Source organism: Mobula birostris, chromosome 6 (genome assembly GCF_030028105.1).
Source record: "Mobula birostris isolate sMobBir1 chromosome 6, sMobBir1.hap1, whole genome shotgun sequence".
NCBI lineage: Eukaryota > Metazoa > Chordata > Chondrichthyes > Myliobatiformes > Myliobatidae > Mobula > Mobula birostris.
Genome location: NC_092375.1, coordinates 66,502,740 through 66,527,326, shown reverse-complemented (window position 1 = coordinate 66,527,326; position 24,587 = coordinate 66,502,740). Strand labels below are relative to the sequence as shown.

The 24,587-nt window shown below is 37.7% G+C and overlaps 1 protein-coding gene and 1 pseudogene across 12 annotated transcripts in view; both read left to right on the top strand.

Annotated features, from left to right (window-relative positions):
• Window positions 1-24,587, top strand: part of dmd (dystrophin) — a 1,961,093-nt gene that overhangs the window by 672,752 nt on the left and 1,263,754 nt on the right. For all 12 annotated transcript variants that reach the window (XM_072260552.1, XM_072260560.1, XM_072260554.1 and 9 more), the window contains 4 exons: window positions 8,317-8,505; window positions 8,837-9,018; window positions 15,819-15,969; window positions 19,162-19,281. In XM_072260552.1, the coding sequence (XP_072116653.1) occupies window positions 8,317-8,505; window positions 8,837-9,018; window positions 15,819-15,969; window positions 19,162-19,281 (642 nt within the window). The remainder of the gene's footprint in view (window positions 1-8,316; window positions 8,506-8,836; window positions 9,019-15,818; window positions 15,970-19,161; window positions 19,282-24,587) is intronic.
• Window positions 22,022-22,118, top strand: LOC140199907 (U6 spliceosomal RNA; annotated as a pseudogene).

Genomic DNA, 24,587 nt, shown 5'->3' with positions numbered 1-24,587 from the left:
TACGGACACAGTAATGTAGAAGAGGCCATTTGCAGTGGCCTCCTGCCTAGCAAGCCAGACAGTGACCACGCAGTATTCACTACACCGGGAAAGGAGAGGCGATGTATTGTGTGTACACTTTCCCTGGTTGAGCGGGACGTCAGGCCCAGACCTCACTTGCCCCCCGAGAGTTTCATTTACTGAATTTAGAAATGACTAGAAAATCTTGTGCTTCAATTTTTTTCAGAAAGAGTTTCTGAAATGTGTTAGAGAAAAACCCAAACACTGGGTCTTGGATCTTGCTGTTTTTGTTGAGAACCTGAAGGAGCAAACTTTTCATCAAGACATTGCTTGTCTGGGCTGTGTCCTCAACAAGACCATTTTCAGCAACTTAGCCACTAAGCTTTCTTTCGTCATAAAAACAAAAGATGAAAATGTTTGCTGATGCTAACTGCAGTCACAGCTACTTGTGACATGCAATAGGCCTTATTTATATGCAGAATGAGCAAAGCAACTTCCAGCCTGGTCAGTACCTTCATGCCAGAAAATTTGCAGGCAATGTCCTTGTTTATTTTGCATCACGCCACTTACCATTGGTAATGAATAACGTTGTCATCAACAAGTGTCCCACCATCAATATGCTGGAGATACTGTCACTGACCAGAAACTCAACTCAACTAACTGCATCTGAGCTGAGGATAGCTTAGCTGCTGACACCTCAAAGCTTTTCCACCATCTGTGAGGCATATATTTAGTAGTGTGATGGCATACTCTCCATTTTCTTGTCAAGCATTAACTGTCACAAAATGTAAGAGGTTGGGCATCATGCAGGGCAAAGCAGCCTGCTTGATAGCAACATCATCCACCAGTTTAAATATTTATCTTTGTTTCTCTCACAGTACCTCCTAAATCCCTGCCCTTCCATTATGGGAACACCACCCTGAAGTTGCCATTCTGGTTGCACACAATCTTAACTTGACACATTGCAACGTATCGTCGCCTAGTCCAAAACCTGGAACTTCCTCCCCAGCAAAACTGTGAGAGTGCTTTCACCAGAATGACCAGACCAGTTCACTACCACCTTCTCAAGGATTACCGCCGGACTTGCCAGAGATGCCTACGTCCTGAAAAACGTATGGTAAACATTGAGTGCTTCTGAATGCGATGAAAACCTAGGTGCTGTCAATATATATAGAATGAAATTGGTTAATAAGAAGAATCGCAGATTAAGACAAGCTCCAAATTCCAATGCTAGGTTGACAGGAAAATTTGTGTTAGGAAGCATACAATATATATATATTGTGTGTGTATCTTCTCTCTATATCTCTATCTCTGTACCTCTCTACATCTCTACCTCATTAATAATGTTTCCAACTGTTGGAATGAGCTTTGATGTTGTCTGTAATACTGCTGCTAATTTTCGATTGGCAGAGAGATCCATCTAATTCTAGTGCCAAGCTATCAAGTTATATATTGGGAAGTGATGTCAAACCAAGGGTGAGGTTCAGAATGAAACAGTTTTGTTTTGGTTATGTTGGGTTCTGGTCATGAGAAGAAAAATCCATAGCCATTGAAAAGTATGTGGTTGCTAAGTGAGTTTTAGAATGTCGTGACCGGAAGTTCTTCTCTCCTGATGTGGTTCCACTTAGTGCACTTGTTTGTTGTCACTTAGAAGTGAATAAAGGAAAATTTTGTCTTCCTTTGATTGAAGTTTTTGTGTAAAGCAATAAAATGAAGTAATTAATTGTTCCTGGTTCGCAAAATAAAATGAAGTAATTAATTGTTCCTGGTTTGCAAAATATACACGTATGTTCCTTTGTTCATTTTGTACCTTGTAGAATGATGTGGGCAATCATGGTCTTTTCGTGACCACGATTTTTCTTGGCAAGTTTTTCTATAGAAGTTGTTTGCCATTGCCTTTACTGGACAGTGTCTTTACAAGACAGGTGACCCCAGCTATTATTAATTCTCTTCAGAGATTGTCTGCCTGGCATCAATGGTTGCATAACCAGAAGTTATGATATGCATCAGCTGCTCATATGACCATCCACCACCTGCTCCTATGGCTTCACATGACCCTGATCGGGGGGTTAAGCAGATGCTACACCTTGCCCAAGGGTGATCTACAGGCTATCGGAGGGAAGGAAGCACCGTACACCTCCTTTGGTAGAGAAGTATTTGAACCGCGCCATCCCAGAACAAATGTATTCTTGTATTTATCAATGGCTTGTTTTCATCTGATGCTCGTTGTAACCGCATCGTTGCATTATTTATTACCATGTGTTTGAGGAGCTGGTGTTTTCTTACACCCCCCCCCCCCCCAAAAAAACCTGAGAAGCTCTGCATCATTGCACTGAAATAAAGATGAGTTTATTGAGGAGCTAAGAGCTGCAGGATACATGACAGCTTGAGGCAGCAGAATGTTACTGACCTGGTTTCATGCTGACTGCCAACAGATGGGAACAACTCTTTGGAAGCAGATATTGGAAGGCAGTTCAGGATTAGATAAACCTGTGGGAGGAAGTGACAGCTCAGGATGTGGGGCTTGTCAACAAAGATGTGACCAGATCTGGGCCATATTTGTTTTCCTATTTGTGGTGATAAAGTTGGTGGAAGAAAGCGCTTGTGTGTCATCAAGCTGTTTACACGTTGGTTCTGCAGAATGAAATATACGTAACCTCAAGGTATAAAAATATGTAACTGAACTGCTATGATCTGTGTCAGGAAGCAACTTTTTGCTTCAGAATCAGATTTATTATCACTGACATATGATGTGAAAGTTGTTTTGCAGCAGCAGTATAGTGCAAAGGCATGAACATCTGTAAACTACAAAGATAAATAAATACTATAAAAAAGGAAATATTGGACCATTTAGAATTTTGATGGTAGAGGGAAAGAAGCAGTTCCTAAATTGTTGAGTGTGGATCTTTAGGCTTCTGTACCTCCTTGCTTGATGGTAGAACCAAAAAGAGAGCATGTCCCAGATGGTAAAGGTCCTTAATGATGGATGCTGTTACCTTAAGGCACCATCTCTTGAAGACGCCCTTAATGGTGGGAAGGTTGGTGCCTGTAATGGAGCTGGTTCAATCTACAACCCTCTGCAGTCTTTTGCATTTCTCTGCATTGGAGCCTCCATACCAGGCTGTGAGTGACAATGCTGCAATTGCAGTTTGCTGTCTGAGGGAGTAAACTCAGAATGACAATATGGAAGAAGACATTTGATCAGTAACCTAAACCTCAGACCATTACTTTTTTCAAGAGCTAAGTTTTTTTTACAAAATTTCTGTCTGCTGGGAGCTTCAAAAAGGCAGTTCTCAAGGGGAATAGCTATTTGAAGTGTTGGAAGTTTGATCAACTCACCCAAATTCAATCTCTTGTAGCCACAAGGCACTTTTTCACTTTTTTACAGTTATTTTTTACTACTTGAATTCTTTCATGAAGTTAACTGACCCACCACTCATGGTGGAGTGGTGGAGAAATTGCATACACCTGTTTATTTCATCTATAATGCACTGCATTCTTTTAACCCTCCAAGCATACCTTTGGTCTATCAAAACAGAGCACCAGCAAAATCTCCACTATTAATAAGTACGACTAATGGTGTAATGTATAAACAGTAATCAATGTATCAAGTGTAGCATGACATTTGCATAGCAAATGTTTTTGTATCGTTAGAAATTGGTTTCCACTTACCTATGTGGTGAGTTAAAAAAAATACATGTCGACTAAGATGTTAACTGTCCTGTGCTATCACCAGTGGGATCATCAGTTGATCTGCCAACTGTCTTCAGGAGTTTCGGCCCGCTTATGATCAAGATCCCCTCGAGGTGGTGGACCAGCAGTGTTAAAGCACTACCTCCCACTGGTGAGCTTAAAAACTTGGCATCTGCCTCTATCAGTCACTTCCATCCAACAGATAGTCTGCTCTTCAGGTGTCTATGCAACTACTGAAGGGTTTACAAAAGATGTATACATTGTCTGACTATCTGCCCCTCTGGACATACTTGGTCCATAACCATGCTGATCCTTTCTCTGCTGCCTCAGCTACAGCCCTGCTGGTACTTTATTTTAAGAGATTTCCTCACTCTCATTTTCACTTCAACATTAATTTTTATTGTAGCTTTCATACAAATTTAGTCCTTAAATTAGACTTCTCTTTCCTCAAGGAGAATGTGATGTTGACTCAACTTTTTTTTAAATGTAGATAGTTTTGTAAAAATGGATTCAATTATGCAAAAAAATCATGCTGTGATTAATTTAAAATTAGAATGGTTAAGTGACAGTAATGTCGAAAATGAGGTCAGAAATCCTTCCGTTACTAGGCAAAGGATAACTTTTTAATTGATTAATTCAGCCAAGTTAAATTCCTTAGCATGATCTGAGCTTGGGAGAAAAAAAGACTATGCTTATACTTGATGAGGAGTGCTTTAAATAATATTAAACATCTGTTAATCTCCAAATTCTGTTGGGAAATTGTGTGCTATTTATTGTTTTCAAAATTGCTTGATAGCCAGGATGAACATAATTAATGTTTCATTCTTTTGCAAACAGATGCTGGCTTATCTTCAAATAGACTTTATATTGAATGTAATACATTCCAGCCTGTAGGCGTTTGTTTATTTACTCCAACTCTCAGGTTTTCACATTCTTCATGCGTCAAATTTGCCTGAGCAGCTTAATCTGCTGAAAGAAATTTATCATTGAGTTGTGCAGAGAAATATTGCCACTGATATGTTAGAACTCATGTTACATAAAATGTCCCTTATAAGATGGCAACGTTTAACAAGAGAAAAAATAGTGTTTCTTTGCACAATATATTTCAGAACCCAGTTGTTTGTATGATGGGTGATTCATATGTTTAAGTCTCTAATCTTGGCATTCAGTGTGTAGTAATTGAAAAGTCTGAATACAATTGCTTCTTATGTGGAAGAATACAATGTATTTTTATATTTGTGATCACTTTTATATTACACTTTATTTTACAATTTTAAATTACATTTGTGATGATAGATGAACACTATCTTATTTCTTTGCACTGTTTATTTTGTCATTTGTAGTAAGTTTTTTGTCCTTGCATTTTACTGCTGCAGCAAAACAGCAAATTTCACAATATTTTGGACAGTGTTAGTGCACCTGAATCTGTTTCTTTTATGTGGTGCTTAAGTATAAAATATGATTTTAAATACAGTTGACATAGGAAACTGCAGCTTGTTTAAGGCATACATTCCATGGTCAACAAAACCTCTGAGCTTAAACTTCAAGAGCGACTCTTATCTCTGAACATTACCAGTCAAGTCAAAACAGATGCTGTTCAGATGTGAACTGAGGCCTTGATATCTGCTGATGCTTTTACACCAAGTGAAAATTAAATGAATTTTTAATGCTCTTTTTGATAATATATAATATAAATTCACTCCCCAATGGAAAACACGGATGTGATGAGATACAAAGGATGAGAGGTGGCTGATAGCCTTAATTCTCAGCTCTCTATTACTTTCACCCACACATCTGGGTTTCCATTCAATTCTGAATGGTACGTAATACTTATGGTTTGCTGTGATATTCAATGTGAGCACATCCATTTGCTCAAATTAATAGAAAAGTAGCATATGTTCTACATAGTGTGAGACTATTCAGAGTTGGTTTTCAGCAGGACTGATTTAATCTGCAAAAAAAATCCAAACTTTGATGTGTTAGTACAAGTTTCTATGAGCAAATGGACCATAATCCTTGATTGTATGAAGATTGAATATAACAGTAAAGAAGTCTTGCTGTGAAGGCTTGTGCAAGATAAATCCTGCAGCATTGCAAAGCATTTAGTTTTATTTTTGTAAGGATATAATTGTTTTGGTGGAGAAAACGAAAGTTCATAATTTTAATTCCTGTAATGAGAGTTTTTTTTGAGAAAGAATTGAGCAGAATAAGCCTGTATTCCCCATGGCTGAGAAGAATAATATGTGATCTCAATGAAACCTGATTCTGATGGGTCTTGACAGGGTAAATACTGTGGCAATGTTTCTACTGCAGTACAAGTTTAGGACCATTGTCTTAGGATAAGGAAGTGGTCACTTGAGACTGAGATGAGGTGAACTTTTTGAACTTTGGGATTTCTGTGGATGCTGAGTCACAGTTTAATCATGGCTTCATATTGGTGGATTTTTGAATGTGAGGGAACTAGTTTTATGGGGAACAGACAGCAAAATGGAATTGAGGCCAAACAAAAAGATCAGCTGTCAACTTATTGAGTCATGCTGCAGGCTCAAGGGGTCACATAGCTTGTTGCTAAATGGTTGTGTCAATGCATTGTATTTCGCCTCTAAAATTCATTCCATTTCTTTGAGTTTGAGCAAAATGTACTGACAAGACCCTTTTAATTAATTTGTGTGAATTTCTTGGCAATAATTTAAAACAGTGTTTCAGTATCACCCCAGAATTATTTTTCTCATGCTAACCTTACATGGAGTTAGGACTCAGTTTTGAATTCCTGATGGCAAAGCCCATGTTCTGATTTTAATATTCAAATGATTGATCTGCCTCTGGAGACATAGACAGGATGTTGCATTCAGTTCACCAAGAAGTAGGACAAAATTGTACTTTGTCCAGATTGAGAAAGCGTTGTTGCCTTTGAGACTGCACCTTAATATTAGCTAAATTATTACATAACACAACACATTTAAAAATTGATATTTTTATTTCATATTGTGCATAATTGACTGCAAGCATATCCAAAGTAATGATACAAAATAATAGGTAACATTTGCAATTTTCTGGACAGTTTTAGTTTAGTTTGCTTACTCTGGGGAGGGATGCCATACCTGGAGAGAAAGCAACAAAATTCATTTTCTGTCATCTTTATCCTTGTGCACAATTAAAAAAATCAGTTTTAAATAATTTTCAAATATTCATGTCATTTTGGACAAGAGACTGAATGACCAAACTCTAGTTTTAACTGTCCCAAACCTATTGCACTTTAAATGTTGCATTAGCAAGGCCTGACTGTGCTCCAGAGATTGTAGAAGAGATCTTGGAGGAAATGGTGAAGTCTTGTAAGCTAATCTATGGCAGAGAAGATTGAACACCTGTTTGTTGCTGACATCTTAAGTATTTCATAGTTGATCTCTTTATGATGCTTTGTTCTTTCTAGTATGACTCAGGGAAGGGGAGAGGATGCTGCTCTATCACTATGCTTAGAATTTTCTGGAGCAATCATCAATCATGATTGAAGTGCATTCCTGGTTGTTTTTGTCAATTTTGGGCTGGACTATTAAATGTACTCTTCCCTGCCCACAGCTATGCCAGCTTGGAACAATCGAATGTTAGACGTCTCATGTATTGGTCACATTGGAAATGTAATTTGGAACATTCCTTTCAATTATAGTACATTCGTTCCAACTCATTTCATTGTTCTATAACCTTATTGAAAACAAATTCCACTTGGATTCCTTGGCTTGAATTTTCTTCATCCACACCTTCCTTTCTATCACTGTCATTACACCAAAGGAGCAACTTCACCAGCCTTTTGGAATTCTGAACCTTACTTCCAGGAGCTCAGTATGAAGATCCTATGACCAAATGACTTGGTGGATAAAGAAGGCCAAAAAGCACTATTTTGCTCCTTATGAAATGTAGTACAGCCTCAGTCAGTATGACTGGACTGATTGTGTCAATTTGTACTTATGTTCTTTTGGGAATTCATAATTTTTAATGTTTACTTTGTACATTTTATAGATAATTTTTTTCATTGTGGTCAAGGATCCAGTAAATAGAAATAAAAGGCTGGTAGGAGATGAGGTCAACCCATTTTTTAAATTAAACCTCCCAGCAATCAACCTGTCATTTCCATGGCCCAAATTATTAACTCCATGGTGATGGAATTAGAGTGAGCAGAAAAGTGAGTGAAGTGTGTGGGGAGGAGGGCTAGGGCAAAGAGGAAACTGAAAAGTTTTGATTGTTGTGTTCACTGCTGCGAGTGGCAAAACTGGCAAGTTTAAGTGAAATTGTAAATCTGTTAAGTCCCAGAAGACATTAATCAGTCAAGAATATATTATACAGCTGAAGTAGGAACATAATTGGAAACACACATTATAATGAGCAAAATCCAATAACTTCCATTTTTTTTATGTAGAATTGGATATATAACCATGGGAATTACCACTTGTTCACAGCTGTCCTCTGAATTTTAGAACAAATCCTGCAATGTTGTTTAAAGAAAATGAAGCTAGGTGATAATTCTTTGCAAATCCATACTGTTATTGCTTTGATTATTTTGCTAATGAACCAGAACAATTTGAGCTGTCTTTAATGGATGAATATCCACTCTTGTATCTTACTGAGCAGCTCATGGAATCCTCACTAGAGAAGCCAGCTGGAAGCTCAACAGTGGAAAGTGAAGTGGACCTGGACAGCTACCAGACTGCACTAGAACTAGTACTGACCTGGCTGCTTTCTGCCGAGGATTCACTACAGGCACAGGGTGCAATCTCGGATGACGTGGAGGAAGTCAAGGAGCAGTTTCATGCCCATGAAGTAAATGAATTACTGTGTTTATATGAGCGTAGGAGACATACATTGGTTGTTAATTATTTATGTACTGAATGTAAGAGTTCTATACTTTTGATTACTTCTACAGAAATATTTTTGGTTCAATGTTCCCTTCGAAGTCACAAAAGCACTTCAGAAGGATTTTTGACATAAATGAGAGGAAGTGAATGCTTTTGTGGATAAGTTTACATTTTCAACTTAAATTAACCCAGTAAGGTTGAAATTAGTTGTCATCAATGAATTTTGCCTTTACAGGTAATGTTTTTAATCTTTGAAACATCAGATATCTGTTACTTACATTAGTTATTTTTGGCAGGGCTTTATGATGGAGTTAACCTCACATCAAGGCAGTGTGGGTAATATTCTACAGGCTGGGAATCAACTTATTGAAGAGGGAAAATTGTCAGAAGATGAAGAAAATGAAATTCGGGAGCAGATGAACTTGCTGAATTCCCGATGGGAAACTCTCAGAGTAGCCAGTATGGAGAGACAAAGCAAGTAAGTAAATGACCTTATCTATTCTGGACAGATTTCTGTGTCTTTTAGGTATTCACACACTAATTTGATCATTTGGCTTCAAGCCATTATCAAACATAATTGCAAAATAATTTACAAAATAGGCATTGTGTTGCATAGGCTCATTTTGAATTCCATTCCTAATCTTGGTTTATTGTAGTTTACACATGAGACAAAGACTATATTGTACTACATTGAATCATTGGAGCACAATTTCAGTCACAATTGATTAATTGAATATGCTTTTGATTGCTTTAAATCCCATATTTTGTGCTCTTAACTCTTTTTTGTTTGCTTTGCTGACTCTCAGGCCAATGTACTTGGTCTTTTCAGGCTTTAGCCCTCACTCTCTTTGCATGTGGGCAGTGATATGTGGGCTCAGAACTTATGAACTTACCTGCCATGTGGGATCCTTAGTAGTTATTGTGATCTCATTGCGCTGGACTTATCTGTTCCTTCTTAGCATCTTAACTTCTCTATCTCAAAGAAAAGAACAATGGCTGGATATTAACTGGTGTGTTGCTGTACCTATATATTTTCACCTTTTCTGTAATTAACAAATGTCCCTTTTTCATTATTATGTGTGCAGATGCTGGAAAAGTTTTAAAAAAGCAATGAAGACACTTCTGTCGTAGATTATGGTTTTTGCTTGTAAGGTTTAAAAATTATGAATAGTTTATTTTTCTATCATTAAATTATCTGTTTACCCTGCATCTGCTGCAAAGAGACTGGTCAAGCTGTTATCAGATCTGCCATGAGGTCCTTGCTGGAATATAGGAGACAAACATCATATCTTATAGATTATCCTCGTCTTTCTTTCACTCTTCATGAACAAGGAGGGAATAGAGGAAGATGAAAGAATAACTCTGTGCTTTCCTATTCCATGCAGTCAATATTATTGCCATATTTTCAACAATGAAACATTTACAAAATTTGTCTGCAATATATTGTGTACTCCTCTATTTACTTCCTCCTTCATATGATATGGAAACAACTGTACACACTTTCTTTTTCACCATATAAATTGTTGACTTATCTTGACTGTTTCATGATGAGTATCCAGTGTTGTTATACATATTTGAAGATATGACGTGGATCACCTTTTACAGATTTCCTGAATGTGTAATCATTGTCAGCACCTCAAGGCAGGATGAAATGATGCCAGTTGCCCCATCAGTTTGGCAAATTTGACCAAAGTTGCTCCAAGCTTAAATGAAGTAGTCATTTTACTGAAGCAGTGCAACAATATAAGATCTGTGAACTACACCAGATATAAAGAATGCATATCTGATATGCAGACACTGAATGGACCTTGTAAAATGTGAACATTCCTGTAGTGACTTTGTGGGATGGAATTTGTGATCTTAACGGCAGAAGAACTTCTGTTAGTATATTTGTGATCGTGCCTTAAATGCAGGAAATAATGCAATTGCTGTGAATGACAGTGTAATCCTCCACAATGTGTTAGCAACGGTGTTTGTGCAGCTTTGGTCTCCTGCTGCAAAGCTTCCTTCCATTCTTTAATACTTCTCCCAGTAGTGTTCAATATGCTTGTCTTTTTCCCTGGCTTCTTTGCCAAAATTTGCATTCCATATCATACTTGGCTGCTTATGTCACAGACAACAGTTTGTTCTGAAAAGTCTATGGACAAAATTGATATTTGTAATACCATTTTAATTCTGAAATTGGAATAAGTTATTAATTTAGTAATACAGAAGAGTTAGAATGCAAATCGTGCAAATTTGGAACTATCCAATGGAAACTAATAAACATAACTATTTGCTTAAAAAGTGTGAAATGCTAAATAAATGAGAGAAACATTACAAATCTAATACATAGTTATAAAAGTTTATAGTTATAGAATTTTATAACAGAAGGAAGGCCATTCAGTCTAAGGTCCTGTTCATCTCTCAATGTTTTCATTTTGTTTCTTGAATAATTACAAGATAATGAATTTAAAGCTGTTTTGGCTGTTTGAAGGACACCCCACACTCTACTTATGCAATGCTACTTCTTTCAATGTTTTGGTGATGCCCTTTTGGTACTGATGCAACAACTGATGGGAATTATTCTTCTCCAACTCAGCCAATGTCCTATCATTGTGGTGACCTCCTGCAGAATCCCTCTTCACCTTTAGCCTCAAATGAATTGAATCTCTTTGCATAAGTAAAGCCTTCTGTCACCAGAATCACTTTGCAGATTTCTTTTCAGCCTTTCACATCCTTTTGATAATTACTGGTACGGTATTCTAAGAGTGTTAATCCCCTGCAAGAACAATGGATGATATTAATAAAACCTTGACTGACATTGCTTATTGTCTATAGATAGAATTTTTCTGAATTACATTGCAATTTGAATCATGACCTGGAAATTTGCCATGGCTAATATTGGCAGGCAAAATATGGGAGATTTATCATGTTCAGTTATTAAACTGCCTTTTTATAACAGGTTGCTGACAAACATTAATAATTCTGAGGAAGAAAACAGCCACTACAGTTGACATTGACTTTCAGAATTGGTTCTGCAGAGCACATTGGCAATAAATGTAAAACAGAATATGAATTGACTGATTGCTGAACTACACTCTTACCTCGTCAGCAAAAGCCTGATTGTGTCCCCCATTGTCTTCATCTCCTTGAGGAACGATTGTCAGCCCACTCATTTCTTCATTATTGGTTGAAGATATGACATCAAGATCTACATCATGCGGTTACCAGCCATTTGTACTCAGTATTAGCTCATGTGACCCATAGCAATGTCGCCATGGTATCATATGGCTTGTTTGTCAAAAATTTGTTTATGGTATGAGAACTGGTCACTTTTTTCTGTTAGTTATCCATCAATAAAATTAACTCAATTTTCATTCCTCCATGAAATTGCTTAACTTGTGGGCATATATCTATTTCTCCTCCATATCTGTATCTATTCTCATTCTCTCATTCTCTCTCTCTCTCTCTCCTCTCTCTCCTCTCTCCCCCCCCCCGCTTGCATCAGTCAGATGCTGCTTCACAGTTATCACTATAGCAACCCCACTCTTACCTTAGAGGTACTTCTTTTGTCCTACCCTTCTCTTCTCCATCTTCTTTGAACTTAAAACCAGCACTTTCTTTCGTAACTTGTTTTGACAAAGGGTCTTTGACCTGAAATGTTAACTCCATTTCTCCTTCACAAGATTCTCCTGATCTGCTAACTGTTTCCAGCATTTTCTCTTTGAGTACCTGGCTGAGAAACAACTTGTTCTAATTAAGATCGATAAAACAATTCCATTTTCTTTGGCCTCTGTCATAAGCTACAGTTCCTCACCATAATCTTTTTCACTTCACTAGCTCCTGCCAGACAATTGGCAGCAGTAAAGCAGTTTGACTCCAAACTTTGCTGTTTTTCTCTCTAGAGGTTCCCAACCTGGGATCCATGGGCATCTTGGTTAATGATAAGTGCCCATGGCATTAAAAAAGTTGGGAACCCTCACTCTATAGCCTCCTTATTACACTGATATCAGTTTTAATCTCTGCTATTAGCAATCTCTGATTCTGCTTTAGTTTATCTGCTGTTTAAATTGTCATCCATGATTAGGTATTGACATTTCCAATATTACCTGACGCAACCTTTCATCTTTCGTCTTAAGTAACTATAAATGGAACCTGAAGCTGATATTTCTTAGTTAAATAATCATGGAATCATAACAGCATGGAAAGAATCCTTTTGCTGAACACATCCATGCAGGCCTACCTTTGCTGGTTTGCTTGTGTTTGGTGCATACAGATGAGAAGTGGGTGGCAAGGTAGTGCAACGCTATGACAGGGCCAGCGACACAACTTAGTTGGTTCATTGGTCACATGGGTGTAATCAGGTTTTGCAAACTCGTGGGCTGCAAGGGCCTGTCACCATGCTGAATCTCTTTTTAAAAAAGGCTATTAATTTAACATCAAAATAGATTAACAAGGACAGGAACCAGAAGAAAGGCTGTTGTCAGAATTCAGATTTGAACATTGCTATTTTGGATTAGGCTGCGGAAATTAGTCATCAGTAGGTTTTCGCTCACCTATTTGCCGAATCATATCATCACAATTCCAATAAGTTTATTGAACATGATTTCCCATACTTAAATCTGTGTTGATTATCTTTCATATTTCATGTGTCCTGTTATCTTTTATGATGGATTCTAGCATTTTCCTTACTATTGATATTAAACTAACAGGTCTGCAGATCCCCATTTTCACTCGAATTCCTGTTTCTTAGTTGGAATAATTATCTGTAAATTTTCATATAGCTGCTACTTGTGTCATTTCCATGGCTGTTTCTTAAGTACTCAGGGATGCAGATTATCAGGTCCAGAGGATTTATTGGCTTTCAGTGCCCTTAATTTCTCCAGCTCTTTTTATTTACTGAATATTAATTCCTTCTTTCCATTAGTCTTGACTTCAGTGACCCTTATGTTAATTTCGAGAGAGGGATTGAATCAGGCAACAAGAGCTCTCATTTATCAGTATGTTTTTTCTGCGTAGAGACATGCAATTAAAAATAATCAAATACACCTAGTATTTTATATTTGGTGGCAGCTATAGTTGCAATTGAAGGATTTAAATACAGTTCTGACCAGACTCTTTGACAGAGAGAGCGCTTGTCCTCTGACATTTCCCCTGAAATGGATGCACATTTTAGGAATTTGAAGCCGATCTCAAAAAGTTGTCAGAACAGTGCTTGTGTGGACTGGATGCAGGTCTACTTGTTTATTTGCATATGAAATGAACAATAATGCCTGTTTTTAATTTCACATATTAAAGCTCTCTTCACTTTCTTCTAACATGTTGGTCCATGGCCTCCTCTTGTGCCACAATGAGGCCACCCTCAGGACGGAGGAGCAATACCTTATATTCCATCTGGATAGGCTCCAACCTGATGGCATGAGTATTAAATTTGCCTTCTAGTAAAAATTTTTCCATTCCCCTCCCCTCTTCTATTCTCCATTCTGGCCTCTTACCTCTTCTCAATTGCTTGATACCTCCCCAGGTCCCTTTCTCCTATGGTCCACTCTCCTCATCTATCAGATCCCTCCTTCTCCAGCCATTTACTTTTCCTACCCTCCTGGCTTCGCCTCTCACTTTTTAGCTATCCTCCTTCCCCTTCCCTCACCTTTTTCTTCTGTCATTTTTCCTCCTTCCTGCCCTGAGGAAAGGTGTCGACCCAAAAAGTCGACTGTTTATTCATTTCCGTAGATGCTGCCTGAAATGCTGAGTTTCTCCAGCATTTTATGCGTGTTGCTTTGGAATGGATTTCAGCATCTGCAGAATTTGTCCCGCATATACTCTTCTCTTTGCCCTAAATGAAGGCAACATTTTGCCCTAAATGTAAAATAACAAGCAAATTATGCTGCTGCTTTGGAGTAAACCTTGTAGTATTTTTTTCGTCAAAAGCTCATTGAAATGAGGAACATTGGCATAGAGTGAACAAACATTAGATGTAGAGTATAGGTCTGTCTGATGTCCTGGGTGCAGGGTTTCAACCTGAAACATTGACAATTCGTTTCCTCCCTCAGGCGCTGACTAAGCCACCAAGTTCCTCCAGCAGATTGCTTATTGCTCCAGATCTCAGCCTCTGTAGTCTCTTGAATTACCATAGGTCTTTTTGTTCTAGTTAAATGTGCAGAACCAGTCCTTGTTCAGAATTTTACTCTGTTATGGCACATTCAATTACCAACCTGGGCCAGGGTATGACCAGGTAATTAGTGGCCAATCAGCGCAAATATTTTCTATGCAACCTCATAGACACCAAGAATGGAAAAATTCTGCGCTCACTTTGAAAATCTCTTCACCTTGTTTTAAAAGAACCTGCAGGAACCATTGATGAGCCACAAACTACAAAGCTATGAATCAAGAACTGAGAAGAGGGATTAACTTTGCTAAATTTGTAACTTTGCTGAATTCTTTTATTTAGTGATTCTCCAAGGAGGATATTAATCTGCCTGATACTTAAAGTCTCTGAAATATATTCTCTTGTCTAGCAATCAATTATTCCTCCTGGAATGTAAGCATAATTGCTTGAATGATTTCCCCTGTGAACCCTGAGGTCTTTTGTTCATTTGGCTGCTTCATTGGAAGGATAATAAAATGACATGATTTGAAATATCAAGATTTTAAACTGCTGTGTCACTCCTTATGACATGTGCAGAGTAATAGAATTTGACAAGCGGAAGACCTTGAGTATGATGTGTGATTTTCAGTTTGTCAGACACATTGCTGGCCTCTTTGCGGGAGATAATATAAGTGAGCACTGAAGAACCACAACTGACTACTTTCCATTAACTATTTCAAATGACAGTTCTTTCTCATATGTTTATTGAAGTGATTGACACAATTTCACAAATGTTGTTTACTTTCTATTTGGATCAGGTAGAGGTGTTAAGAATACTATCTTTGGTCTCTTGCATATTGTAAATAAAAACTTCTGAAAGAAGCAAGTTTAAGATGTCTCTGTCATGTTTGAAAATTTGTGTTTGGAATTGTGTTTAATTGTAGTCATAAACCTTGAGAAATCACACTTTAGTGGTATTCACCGTACTTCAAATATTGTTTGGTAACAATTAATCGAGCAAAATTGCATTAACATTCCATTTTATCGTTAAAGTCCGTGAATTTTTAAAATGTAGCTTGTACTTTGAGTATGATTGAAATTAAATTAAGCAAAACCAAACATCAGAGTACTTTGACAGAAATGTAAGTTGCATAGTTATCCTTTTGATGGAATGTATTGTATACAATGACACTGCTTCTCCTTGTTTCTAGATTACACGAGGAGCTTATGGATCTTCAGCAGCAGCAGCTGAAACATTTAGCTGATTGGTTAACAAATACAGAGGACAGAATTAACCAAATGGAGGAAATGCCTCTTGGCCCAGATCTGGAAGCTTTAAAACAGCAAGTGGAGGAACATAAAGTGAGTACTTTTGCAGGTTTTCGACCTGAAATGTCGACAATTCTTTTCTTCCCACAGATGTTGCTCGGCCCACTGTGTACCTCCAGCTTCAGATTCTAGCATCTGCTGCCTCTTGTGTCTCTTTAAAAGAGTATGAAGTTTAAGTACTGAGTGCTTCAAAATTCATAAAGTTCAGAATACATTAAAGTATGTATACTTTATACAACCTTGAAATTCATCTCCTTATAGGCACCCACAAAACAAAGAAACCCAGTGGAACCCATTTAAAACAATAGATGACTGTCAAATACCTGTGTGCAGACAAAAAGAAAAATAACAAATTGTGCAAACAATAAAAGCAGGCAAACATCATTCAGACCTCAAGTTCACAAAGCCAATTCAGAAGTCTACGAATTGCAGGCCACAGCCTCAGTCCCGCACAGAGGCGATCAAACCCCGTGGAGCAATGAGCTGAACCGGACCGTCCTTTGCCTCTGACCCCGACACCCTGACTATTTCAATCTGGCCCAATGCTTAAATTGTCAAAACCTCAGGTCGTTCCTCGCTCTCTGCCACTTCGATACGCTCTCAAGCTCAGGCTCCGCCGCCTTCATTTGGCCAGTGCCCACCTTTCCATTTTGGTTCGGCCCTTAAATCGATCATATCTCAGATCTTTTCTCGACCTTGCCTTGCCTCCGCTGCACCAAATTACTTCCAAGTCCACTCCAGCAATTCCGGCCTGTACTTGCTGCAGCCGTCCTGCCGCTCCAAGACCACAGCCCACACCCGCAAAAAAATGCCAGGTCATACAAGCAATTCAGCTCAATTCCAACAGGGAAGCCACACCCTGTTTGCAGTGATCATTTACCAGAAAAAGTGTGAATAACAAAGTATTTAGGTGCTTCTGGAATGGATTAAAAGTGAGTGGTTTTATCAGTGACATTTAAGACTCTTTTAATGGAAAGTGATGAAACAAAGTTCCACCCACACTTGCTTCACCATACAGTTTCCACTTATGTTGCTAATTCAAAACTCTTCATATAGTATTTCCTTTGTTAAGTAAATATGTTGAAACTTATCCATGCACCAAATAATTTAATATCAACGGCAAAAAATGTTGTATTTATTGTTATCAGTTGATGTTTTGGCTTAAATAAAATAAAGGGAGAATTCACGCAGTCTTGCTCTTCAGATAGCAAGGCATAATTTGTTTTTTTGGTTTTTGGTTCAGCTACCATTTTATTATCTTAAATATCTCCTTCATCAGCCAGCATGTTGATGCCACCCATTCTACTCATTTTGACTTGTTTGTCTGACACTTTATCTCAGAGTGGTCTGACACTTTATCTCAGAGTGGTCTTGATAATGAATAATCCACAACAGTCCATTAATTTGCATCAGAATGTTTGCCGATTCCCATATAAAGATGTGGCCAAAAGATAGCAATTTGAAACATTGAAGGAGCCAGTTCTGCTTCTGTTCGCAAAATAATAGACATTTGGTTTGTGCCTTACAAAGCATGGCTCTTCAGATACCCAACTCTTGTATTCTATTCCTCTCTCAGCAAAGAAGCAAATACACCAAATGCTGTCTGAAGCACATTAACCACCCCACCTGCAACTTTCAGGGATTTGTGATTTTGCAGTCCCATTCCGAGCTTGCTGTGGATTTGCACCCCACCCTTTATTGTTTATTGTCTTGCTTTGTTTACTTTCTGCCAAGGGAGTCCCTTTGTCACATTTGCAATGATCTGATCAGTCCACTGATATCTTCCCATAACCTCGAACTAACTTTTTTGCTCTAAAATCACATTTTGCCTATATTTATAAAAATTTCTAAAAATAAATTGCCATAACATACTACTCTTGAGGAACTAAAATTCCTGGCAATCATTATCTGTATGTTCCAGAACCAGTTTTTAATGCTACACACCACTTTCCCTAGGATATTATCCAGAATTAACAATGTTATTGAATATACCGACATTTAACAGCTTGGCTTTGACAGAATTGATTCCAGATTTACTTACTGCGTCCTTTAATAAAGCTTTCCTGCTTGGCTTACTCTAAATGCCTCAGTGGTGTTATGGCCAGAATAAATTAATCACTCACAGAAATTACAGCCCCACACCGGCTTCTGGGAGTTCAGTGTTTCCAAATCTCCATTTTCTACATTTACAAAAACATTGAAATGATTCCATTCATATTTGCAAATGACATTGTTTGCTGTTGAGTCCTGGTAGACTGTCTATTTATTTATTTGGAGATACAGCGTGGAGTAAGCCCTTCTGGCCCTTTGAGCTGTGCTGCCCCTGACAACCCCAATTTAACCCTAACCTAATCACTGGACAATCTACACGAACAATGGACCTACCTGGTGCATCTTTTGACTGTGGGAGGAAACTGGATCACTCACGGAAAACCCACTCATTCCATCGGAAGAACTTTGAACTCCGATGTCCTGATCTGCAATATAGTGTCGTGCTAACCATTCTGTTACCATGGTGCCCACATGGGTGCATCTCATTTTGTTGAAAGAGATTGAGCAGGTCAGTTTGTCTTGGAAGCAAAACAAGCAAAGCTATTTTCCTTTGGTGTGTTTGAAAAGCTTAGTTCTAATCATAAATAGCTCATGAAAAAAGTAGCAGTCACCATGTGGTTTTGTTTGGGAGGCAGTTAACTGAATGGATAAGTTAATACATAAGGTTCTCTTTTTAGAATCAATAAGACTTTGCGTTGTCTCAGCAGTAATGCAAGATGGTGTGGTTATTAAATGGAAACTGAGGCCTGCTTTGATAACATTCCTATACAACCTGCACCAATGGGAGCTCAAATGAGATCTCATAGGAGGTCTCTTTAACTGTTTATGACTTTTGAAAAGCGCTGACTTAGTTTATGTGGTATTTTAAATAACATTCTCCTTTCAACTCGCCTGTGCAACAAAATATGAATGTACATGTTCTTGAAGAAATTTGTTTTTAAATCCTTGTCCAAGAAGTTTTTTTTAAATAAGAAACTCTAAATATATCACCAAGGCAGGACTGGGGCCAGACCTGACATGTGAATCTAGAAATGTCAAAACTGTACTTAAGCTATAGTTTATAATATTGTTGCACATGAGGAAAAGTAGGGTCACTTTCATTATTACTACAAATTGATACATTTGTAATATTCCAGGAATTGTCTTTATCCTTGATTATTTGTTTCCATATAGCTTCTTCAAGAAGATCTAGAACAAGAACAAGTACGAGTCAACTCTCTGACACACATGGTAGTGGTAGTTGATGAGAGCAATGGAGAAAATGCCACTGTTGCTCTAGAAGAAGAACTTCAGGTGAGATCTGTAGATACCTTCCGACCATGTAATAGTACTTCAGGGATCCAAGGACATTATTGTGCCATTAATTAATCTTTGGAAAAACAAAAAGAAAAATTACACTGCTTGGGAATTGAAATCAAAAGTGGTAAAATATTCAACAAAGCAGGAAATAGTTGTGGAGAAACAGCTGATGTTTAAGTCTGATAACCTCTCATTGGCAATAAATTTGTCATATATTGCTCAGTTTTTGACTGCAGTGAAAACTTCTCAATTTGATTTATCCACGACGAAGATGTTTGAAGCATTTTTTGGTTGTGTTAGAAAATACTGTTGAACACACAGACCTGTATTTCTTAGTCCAGCAAAACAAAATGATTGGCCCATACATTCAGGCTTTGGAGGGAGTGGGGAGATAGCCAGTGAGATGAAAAGATAAACTTTGAAGTTTAGAATGGTGTACTTAGGTAGAAAAAAATTGAGGGAGAATTGCATTTGGATGAAATCTTGATGGAGTTTTGAGAGAGTTTAACAACGTTCTAGAAGCTGCATTTCAGATGATGTGATTGACCATGGTGCCAGCTTATTTTTCAGTTACTTATAAAAGGTTATGTAGCACAATTTTCACAGAATAATAGAAATAGACAGAATAAAAACCTTTTGGCTTAACTCATCCATGCCAATTATGATAACTATCTATGCTAAGATAGCTAGATAGATACTTTATTGATCCCAAAGGAAATTACAATGTCACGGTAGCATTACAAGTGCACATACAAGTATATACAAGTATTAGAAGGGAAGTAAGAAAGAATAAAAAATAAGTTACCTCAAACTGTCAATAGAAAGGGGTCATCACTTCTCCGCCTATAGCTTAACTCATTATAGAGCCTAATGCCCTAATAGTGCCATTTGGAGCAGTGCAGATGTCTTAGTTTATTGCTAAAAGTGCTCCTCTGTTCAGAAAAGGTGGCACGCAGAAGGTGAGAAACATTGTCGAGAATTGCCAGGATTTTCCATGGGGGTCTTTTGTTCTACCATAGCCTCCAGTCTGTCTAGGTTTTTGACTCCTATAATTGAGCCAGCCTTTCTAATCAATTTATCACCCATGTTTATGCCATTGCCCCAGCACACCACTGCATAGAGGGTAGTATGGGCGACAACAGACTGGTAGAACATGTAAAGGAGAGACCTGCATAATCCAAAGGACCTCAGTTTCCCCAGGAAGTAGAGGCGACTCTGGCTCTTGTACACAGCCTCTGAGTTGGTGCTCCACTCAAGTGTGTCATCCAGATGCACCCCCAGATACTTGGAGGTTCTCACCACATCCATGTCCTCCCATGAATAGTAACAGAGAGCAGTGCAGGCATAGTTTTCCTAAAGTACATCACCATCTCCTCTGTCTTACTGATGTTGAGCTGCAGATGATTCAGCTTGCACCATTTGACAAAGTACTCCACCAGGGCCCTGTATTCATTGTCCCATCCTGCCTTTATACACCCAACTATCGCTGAGTCGTCAAGGAATTTCTGCAAATGACATGTTTCAGTTTTGTATCTATAGTCCATGGTATAGAGGGAAAATGGGAAAGGAGCCAACATAGTCCCCTGTGGACCCCTTGTGCTGTTTGTAGCCATGTCTGACACACAGCTCTGAAGCCGCACAAACTGTGGTCTGCCAATCAGGTAGTCCATTGTCCAGGATGCAGTGGAAGTAAAGAACACAAGCCAAAATGTGTTTCATAAGCTGTGAAGTGTTTTGTATCATTCCAAGAGGAACTTGAATAGTATCACAACTATTCTTACTGGTTTTAATAAGGAGGAAGAATGTAAAAGCACTCTTAAAACAATTGGAGAAAAGCAGGGAGTGCTGAACTTGGCTGGAAGAAACTGATTTATAATTAACATAGAGTCTTTTGATAACTTTTAAAGCTGGTTTAGAAACTGTTAAATTTAATGAGCTTTAGCGTCAATAAGACTTAGATAAAAATGGAATCCTGCCAGGAAAATTATTTCATGTCATAAATATTATTTCCAGTGACTGATATTAAAAAAAATTATTGTATGTGCCTTGCCATTGTTCTCTACATGAGTAATCTTTGAGAGTACTGTTAGTTGCAAGGAAATTTTCCTTCTGTTTACCAATGGTAGCGTAGAGTGCTTCATGCCATTGAATACTGTTTGGAGTGAGCCACTGTTTCTGTCCTAGCACTGGTACATTGCATATAAGAACTTGTTGACCTAGGCATAGAAACAGGGAAAAGAGGTGATCTGCTTGTTTGAGGTTGGACTTATAATGTCTCTTTTAAAGTTCAGGCCCGAGGCAAAGTGCATTAATTTTTGCAATGCTGAGGTTATTCAAATCTTCTCATACTTAGAGGTTGTGCCTTGGATGTTTCCAAAGTCTTTGATGTGGTCAATAGTATATCAAAGCAAGAGGAATGCAATTTAAGTCAGAGTCACGGAATTTTCTTTCAAATCATTGTCCCTCTGACTCAAATTCTATTTGCTTTCTGAGGATTATTTTTTATTGTTCAATTTACAAATTAGGAAAGTAAAGGTTGCAATTTTGCACTTGAAATCACTGCCAACCTCTCTTAAGCTACCTGCATTGAATATTCCAATATAAATTAATCCATTGGAATCTTATTGATTCATTTGGCTACAATGAGTGAAAGTATATAGGACGTAGTTTATTGCATGTGTTATATTACCATGTGTTGCATGTGTTATTATGTATATGTTGTTATTTATAATTTGTGTTCACTTTGGCAGCACATTTAATAAAACTGGAGAAGATTAGCTTGGTCCCTGCACAAGGATGATATACAAATTTATGAAACATTGCATATTTAGGATGGCATGGTACCATAGCAGTTAGTGCAATATTTTATAGCATTGGCTGTATGATCGGAGTTTGATTCCTGGCATAGTCTGCAGGGAGTTTGTGCATTCTCCCCACGACCACATGGTTTCCTCTGGGTGCTCCAGTTTGCTTCTATATTCCAAAGGCATACTGTTTAGGCTTAGTAAGTTGTGGGCATGTTATGTGACACCAGAAGCTTTGTGACACCTGCAGGCATTAGGCAGATTGCATTTGGAGTATCGTGAGCAGTTTTGAGTCCCAGGATGTGCTGGTATCGAACAGGGTCCAGAAGAGGTTCAAGGAAATGAACCTTTTCTTTGCCAGTTCATATCAATTATCAACATTAAAGATGTATTGCAGTAGATATTTAGTGCAAGTTAAGTGCATTAAATATTGAAAATTTTCATTTGAGCCTCACCTGAAATCACTGCTATTGTGAATTTTGCATTTGAGCCCAGCCTTGGTTAAGACACTGAGATACTTACTTATTTCAACACGGGCTTGGTCCACACTTTGTCCATTGAGTTTTTATTGGAATAATCCCACCGAGCACTTAGTTCCCTGTAATGTATTCTCTCTCATATGCCCATTGAGTCTCTCTGATTATCCTCTGACTCACCTACTGTACATTTGGAGTCATTTATAGTAGCCAAGTAACCCAATAATATATTTTTGGAATGTGGCAAGAAACTTGAAAGGGGAAAGCACACAGCATTGTAAGGAGAACATGCAATCTCCACTCTCAGAGATGATGCCAGAGGCCAGCATGAGTTACTGGGGTGGTGAAGCAGCAGTGTACTAATTGCTTTTGATTGTAAGGCAGTAAACTAAGGATTTCATGCCAAGATTATTCTTGTTCCTTTTTTACAATCACTGTTCATCACAAAACACATTCATGCATCTACTTTATTGCTTGCATTAAATCTAGGGCTTTTGCTTTCTTCACAGCAAAAAAAAAGTTTCTGGTCCATATGTTTTATAAAATTTTAAGCTCAGAATTTGTATTTGTGCATTGGGACTCAGTACATTATAAGACAAGCAATACTGGCCATCTGCAAAGGTGACTCCAACTAAGAAATTCAACTGAAGAACACCTTGCTGTTTTGTTTATCCATAAAAATGGATTAAACAGGATCTAATTGAAATTCTTCTACATTTAAAACTGCACTGACAAGAGAACTCATTGAATATGAAAGGGCTAGAAATAATTATAGTGAACCCTTCTGAGTATAACTCTTGGGATTGCTCTGGAATGAAATATTAGTCCCATGCACAAGGATATAGATGTAATAGACTAATTATCTTACAAAGAATTCTTGATTCACACTTGGCACTGGCATCACATATTCATCATTTCTAATGGGCAGGAACAAAAATGTTTACCTAAAAAAGATTTTTTTAAATGGTTATGCTTGAATTACCTACTCAAAGCTGTGGAAAATGATTGAGTAGGTTTCACTTCAGATAGTTACCTCTTTAATCAGATCTCTACTCCTTGTTCCACCATGGGGAAGCTATTCAATAGCAAATGATCATCATGCCTCATTAAACATTTACCAAAAGAAAAAAATGATTACAATATCTTAAGTTCCTTCAGTTCATCAGATTGATTATACAGTTAAAATAATTGCATAAGGGTCAGAATGAACCATGGCAGCAGTTTCAGAGTTTATTTGAAGACAAAAGTTTGAATCAAGTTTGAATCAATTTTTAATATAAAAGTTAGGGAAGAGAATGAACACACTGCCTTTACATTGAAGTTGATGTCCTTTTAATGTTTATGTAGTATAAATTTATATTTCACAGGTAGAACTGAATGGGTACAAGAGTTTTGCCTGTATAGTGTACAATATTCTGTTCTTTTGAATTGTTTGGTACTGGCAACGAAATATGTATTTACATTATTACATATCTATGCCATGAAAATTAGTCTAACAAAGCTAAATCCGCCAAAGGCTGCTTTCCAGAAACAGGGATTTTGGGCTTTTGGGCAAGTTCTCATATGTAGCCAAAGATGTAGCGCAGAAGCAAATCCTAAGGCTCGTCAAGTCCACACCAATTTACACTAATCCGATGTAGATCACATTTTTGTTATTCTCCCCATTGTCAGAGTCAGAATCAGAATCAGAATCGGGTTTATTATCACCGGCATGTGATGTGAAATTTGTCAACTTAGCTGCAGCAGTTCAATGCAATACATAATCTAGCAGAGAGAGAAAAATAAATAAATAAAATGAAACATAATAAATAAATAACTAAATCAATTACATAATTTGAATAGATTTTTAACAATGTGCAAAAACAGAAATAATGTATATTGAAAAAAGTGAGGTAGTATCCAAAGCTTCAATGTCCATTTTGGAATTGGATGACAGAGGGGAAGAAGCTGTTCCCGAATTGCTGAGCGTGTGCCTTTAGGCTTCTGTACGACCTACATGATGGTAACAGTGAGAAAAGGG